The sequence below is a fragment of the Cygnus olor genome, chromosome 5 (assembly GCF_009769625.2).
Source record: "Cygnus olor isolate bCygOlo1 chromosome 5, bCygOlo1.pri.v2, whole genome shotgun sequence".
NCBI classification, from domain to species: Eukaryota; Metazoa; Chordata; class Aves; order Anseriformes; family Anatidae; genus Cygnus; species Cygnus olor.
In genome coordinates, this window is record NC_049173.1 from 42,003,164 (window position 1) to 42,009,356 (window position 6,193).

At 44.3% G+C, this 6,193-nt stretch overlaps 1 protein-coding gene across 1 annotated transcript; it reads left to right on the top strand.

The window, feature by feature from the left end:
* Nucleotides 1-234: 234 nt before the first annotated feature.
* ACTC1 (actin alpha cardiac muscle 1) lies at nt 235-5,384 on the top strand. Its single transcript, XM_040559160.1, has 7 exons — nt 235-383; nt 724-872; nt 1,961-2,285; nt 2,907-3,068; nt 3,182-3,373; nt 4,524-4,705; nt 5,064-5,384. Exons 2-7 carry the CDS (start codon nt 744-746, stop codon nt 5,205-5,207), a joined length of 1,134 nt encoding a protein of 377 aa, XP_040415094.1. The 5' UTR covers nt 235-383; nt 724-743; the 3' UTR covers nt 5,208-5,384.
* Nucleotides 5,385-6,193: the final 809 nt, after the last annotated feature.

Below are 6,193 nucleotides of genomic sequence, written 5' to 3' on the forward strand. Positions count from 1 at the left end.
TCAGCACCTCGAAGGGGACATTGGCGGGCCCACCTGGGTCGGGCAGCGGGAGGGAGCCCAGCCCAGGGGCCACACACGGGGGCCGGGGGCCTCCCTCCCTCCGTCGGCGTCCCCCCGGCGGCCCGGTGCCGGCCCTATTTGGCCATGCGGCGGCCGGGGCCGCGCAGCCCCGCGCCTGCCTTACATGGGCCGTGCGGCCGCGCCGCGCCTTGCTCCATTCATGGCCGCGCCGCGCCGCCATGTCGCGGCGCCGGCCAAATAAGGAGACGGCGGCGGCCCCGGCCCCGGCCCGCCGCGGCCCCGGCCCCGACGGCAGCTATAAAGCGGCGGCTCTCGGCCGGGACGGCACCCAGCCTTCGCTCGGCAGCCCCCCCGCCACTCCGGTGAGTAGCGCTGAGGGACGGGGAGGCTCCCTCACCGCCCCCTTCCCTCCTCCGCCCGCCCCGGGCAGCGCCAGCCGCCCGACGGGGCGCGACGCTCCCGTTGAGGTCCGTGCCCCGGGGGGATGCCCCGAGTTAGCGGCCTGGAAGCCTCACAGGGGGGCTTTACGAGGCGGCTGATGGAGCACACGAGCGTAGCCGAGCCCCGCAGCATCCTCCCGGGACCTCCCGCCTCCGCCGCGCCGGGGAGGTGCCGGGGGCGTGGGGCCGGCCGGGGGTCGGGGTCCGGGTCCGCGCTGCCGTGCCCGCAGGGGTCTGGAGGCGCCGCCGCGCTGTTTTGCAGGTCCGCGCCGCTCAGCCACGATGTGTGACGACGAGGAGACCACCGCGCTGGTGTGCGACAACGGCTCAGGGCTGGTCAAGGCGGGCTTTGCCGGAGACGATGCCCCCAGGGCCGTTTTCCCGTCCATCGTGGGCCGCCCCCGACACCAGGTAAATGCCCGTCCCTCGGACGGCACCGGGGCTCGCCCCGCTCCCCAGGAGTCACCTCACTCCTCACTTCAGTCCTGCGCCTAACACTCTGCCTTTCCCTCCGCTCACACCTTATGCTGGCACTGCTGATGCCTTTGCAGTTTTCTTTGGGGCTTCCCTGAATTCCCCTCTTTGGCTCTCCGTCGTCTCCTTTCTATCACCATCTCCCTTTGCCCCAGCTATTTCAGACTCACCAGCTTCCCTCCACTCTCACCCTGTCCTCTCTCCTAATGAGCCCAAACCCAGCACCCTACAAAGCTGCCGCCCGCTCCATGCCCTAGGCCAGACATGCTGCTGGTGTTAGCTCAAAGGTGTCTCTGTTGGCTCAATTTGTGCATGAAGCTGTTTGTCTAAGGCCCTTCCCACCCATCCAATGCAATGTCCCATGTACCAAACTCTTGAATCTCCTCTGCTTTGTCTCTGATCTTGTCTTCTTACCACCTTCTAAGTCTCCTTTTTTCTGTTCCCATTTCATTCTTCCCCTATTTTGTGACAAGTCTTTCAGCATATGAAAACAGCACTCTTTGTCCTACAGTTTCCATGTTAAAAAGTTTGTCTTTTTTTATATTATTATTTAAAACATCTGGAATTTATATTCTGTTCTTGTGAGTATTTTGCTGTTGAGCAATCATAGCAATAAAGCCATTTTGGCTGTGTCTTTTTTCACTAGAAGACTTATTCCACTCCCTATTTTCATGTTGATAAACTCTCTTTGTGTATCTCTGTATCTGTATTTTCTTGCTCATTATATTGTGCAGTTTACTGTCAGTCAAACTTTTGGACCACAAGAGGTAATTGAAAATAAATGGTGTTTTAAACAAAAAGGGGAAAAATGCTTTCATCTGATTAAAGGAAAACAGATTTTGAGAGAGAACTTCAAATTCTGTTGACTTAATATTTTAGTGAAGCACATTTTTCCTAAACAAGCTTCCAGTGGCACAAATGTTTGTACCTTTCTGGAAAATAGCATAGTTGTCTGTGGTGTAATTGTTTGGGCTCTGTAATGTTGTCTTCCTCAAATCATGCTTTTCTGTATTTTCTTCTTTTAGGGTGTTATGGTTGGCATGGGTCAAAAAGATTCCTATGTGGGTGATGAAGCACAGAGCAAAAGAGGTATCCTGACTTTGAAATATCCCATTGAACATGGCATCATCACCAACTGGGACGATATGGAAAAGATCTGGCACCACACTTTCTACAATGAACTCCGTGTGGCCCCTGAGGAACACCCCACCTTGCTCACAGAAGCCCCCTTGAACCCTAAAGCTAATCGTGAAAAGATGACCCAGATAATGTTTGAGACCTTCAACGTACCTGCCATGTATGTGGCAATCCAGGCTGTCTTGTCCCTCTATGCCTCCGGTCGTACAACAGGTAAAATAAACACACCGTTTAGATTTTTTTTTCATTCAGGACCCCCCATCCCTCCCTTCCTTCCCACTCCAAGCATGAAAAAAAACAACACAAATCAAATTTGCAGACTTTTTTTTTTTTAAGATTATAGTGACTAAAAATAACATTAGCAGAAAAGGTAGTGCAAAATAGTCTTTGGAAAGAACAGTCCATGGATTTGTCTGCATTATGATGTGAACAAGGAAATATTACTATGAAGATACCGCAGTTAACACGAGTATTACACTAGTTTAAACTGGGCCCAAAAGATGCCCTTTGCTGGATCAAGACAATCACTGTCACAAACACACTTGGTGCTCAGTGTTGTAGTGGAAGGCTGTTCATATGGATTAGTTTAAAATCCATACAGAACAACTCTTTTATGGGAACGTTTGACCAAATGGGCAATGTCTATGCAAGCAAATGCAAAAGCAAATGTTGACAAGACCTGTATGGCAGTAACTGCCTAAAACAGAATGATGCTGCTTATGCTGCCTGAAAAATGCTGTTTTGTTTTCCGTGTTACTGCTCAATGTATTGTAAAGGTTTGAAGCATTTCATAGGTGATTGATTCTAACTGGTCTCTGACAATTTCTCTCCCAGGTATTGTTCTTGACTCTGGCGATGGCGTCACCCACAACGTACCTATTTATGAAGGTTATGCTTTGCCTCATGCTATCATGCGCCTGGATCTGGCTGGCAGGGATCTGACTGACTACCTCATGAAGATCCTCACGGAGCGTGGCTATTCCTTTGTGACAACAGGTCGGTCCTCCAGCTTTGCTCTTCTGTAAAAATCCTCATGTCTCTGTTGGCCCATCTTCTTTCTCTAGTGTTTTGCTTCTTCAAACCTTAATTTCATTTCTATATATCTACAGCTGAACGTGAGATTGTTCGTGATATCAAAGAGAAACTGTGCTATGTTGCACTGGACTTTGAGAATGAAATGGCCACTGCTGCCTCTTCCTCCTCTCTGGAGAAGAGCTATGAATTGCCTGATGGTCAAGTGATCACAATTGGTAATGAACGTTTCCGCTGCCCTGAAACCTTATTCCAACCATCCTTTATTGGTAAGTGTTCCCAGGAAATTCTCCTTTCAGTAGGAGGTACGAATGAATCACAAGATCTAGAAGGTGCCCCACTCCCCTTCTTCTTTATCTAAATTTGGCACAAAACCAAACTTCAATAGGGAGTTAGATTCTCTGCTCCCTGTTGGATCTGCATAATATGATTACCAGCTGGTAATTAGCTGAGCTGTGGGCTCTCATTGCAACTTTTAGACCAGGTTTTAGAGTTACAATTTTTTAGCGAAAAAATGTACACTTGTAATATTGTCATGTTGCTGATGACAAGAACAGCTTTCAGTGCTGTGTTTGTAAAGCTTACGCTTACACCAATATTTGACTCCACAAAGAAGTAAAATGTCTGGGAGAGAATAAGATGGAATGAAGATTTGTATGTTTACATGAACTGAAATCAAACATTGCCGTGGCCAAAATGGCTAGCTTTGCTGCTTGTGGGTGCAGCTGACGGATAATAGCAAATGCTTACATTGTAAGTACTGAGCAACAAATGCAGTTGTTCATCAGCTGACGTGTTACTGTATATCTAGTGTTAACTCTTTCAGGAAGCACCTGTTAAAATTATAAATTGGAATGCAACCTACAGACACTTGCTTCTGGTTTCTTTTTACTTATCACCAAGTACTAATATCCTGGCCCATGTCTCAGTTATCCCTTGCCTTGATGTTTATAAATGGCATAGACTCTGAATTTCAGGTAGGCTGAAGAAAGGAAATTACTAGTGTCTTTTTTTAGTTCTACTTTGACTGTTTTCACTTTCTTATTACCATCCTTACTATATTCAACTAATGCTTTTTGTGGGACTCTGACATAACCTGATACTCATGTTTTCTGTTATGTGTAACTTGCTCCCATTGCCATATAGTAAATGAGTTTATCTTGTGTGTCTACCTCTTACTGTATGTTGTGGGTCTCCCTTGCATATGCTTTATGATTCTTAGCTTTTCTAACAAATAATATTGATTTTCTAAGCTAGTTCTGCAATTCCATATCTTGTATTTCTATAACTTTTACTGGTAAGTAATTTTACAACAGAAAAGTTAATAGAAGCTCATATTAGTAATGAAGATAAATATTGAGAGTTCTTTTCACGAAGACCTCATGTATAATTTACTGATCTGCTGTTTCTCTTCTCAAGGTATGGAATCTGCTGGTATTCATGAAACTACCTACAACAGCATCATGAAGTGTGATATTGATATTCGTAAGGACCTGTACGCTAACAACGTCCTCTCAGGTGGTACAACGATGTACCCTGGTATTGCTGACCGCATGCAGAAGGAAATCACTGCACTTGCTCCTAGCACTATGAAGATCAAGGTGAGGACTTTGTACTATAATATATGGATAAGGACGGGGAAAATGTCCTTGTCATTAAATTGGGATATAGGAACAACTCAAAAGTGAGATCATCAGCTGATGGACAAATGAGAAGTTTTTCCATTGAATCAACTTAATTATATTAATGAGAAGCAAGTGTTAGAAAACAGGCAAATTGGTCTGTAAATTTTCTTAAAGAATATTACATAAATTGTTCCAGCTGTTGAAGATCAGTATGCTATGTTAGAGAGATTCTTACTTAAAGAAACAACTAGCAGCTTGGTATGCTGGTGGTGTGGGCTGGTTGTGCAGTAACGGAATCGTTAACAGGGGATTTTGCTGTTTTTCTTCATCCTAGATCATTGCCCCACCTGAACGCAAGTACTCTGTATGGATTGGTGGCTCCATTCTAGCATCTCTGTCCACTTTCCAGCAAATGTGGATCAGTAAACAGGAGTACGATGAAGCCGGTCCATCCATTGTCCACCGCAAGTGCTTCTAAGCACTTTTCCCTCAATTTACTTCCCACTCAGGATGACGACAATATGCTTCTTGGAGTCTTCTGGCATCCCTTCCTGAACTCTTCAGTCATTGTACAGTTTGTTTACACACCCGTGCAATTTATTTGTGCTTCTAATATTTATTGCTTTATAAATAAAGATCTGGGACTTGCAACCTACACATGCTTCTTACTTTTTATTTTTTTTTTTTAAGTGTTCAAATGGTTACAAAAATGAGTCTAAACAACCTGGGATTTGGAAACTCCCATCAATGCCTTCACAGCATGTGTCTTCCTAACTGATGTAGGCATGTTAGGTCGCAGTTTACTATTACTATGAATTCATGCTTCATAGTTTTAATTTTGAAACTTGAAACAAAAGAAACATCATTTATGAAGGCTTACAAAAGTAATCTTGAAGGTAGACCTAGTAAGTGGAAAGGAAACCTCTCACATTCACTCACTGGGTTTAGATTTTGTTGTTGTTGTTGTATTATTTACAACCTAAGTATATTAATATCAACATATTGAAAGCCAAAGCCTCTGAAAAAGGCTTATGTTGATATGTTTAGAATGCAATTTATAACTAATTATCTCAGTCCTTAAGAGTCATGCAGTTGTTTTCTGTGGGCTATAAATATTTATGACAAAACATTAATTCAAACTGACAGTTTACTCATCTTCTCCTATCTCTTCAAAGCCAGAGATAAGTGAAGCCTTTATTGTATACTAATGCAAAGAATCAAACTTTTGCCTTATAAACATACAGTTTTTATTATTTTCACATCATCATTCATGTTTTATGCAGTTTTTAATCCATAGTCTTTGCTATTCTTTGTTATTATTCATATGGCTTAGGCAGTTTTTAATCCATAGTCTTTGCTATTCTCTGTTAGTATTTGACCCAGATACTACAATCATAAATTGCATGCTTTTCGTGGACTTTTGTGTTTTAAGAAATCACTATGACTTAACTGTGCATTTTTTTT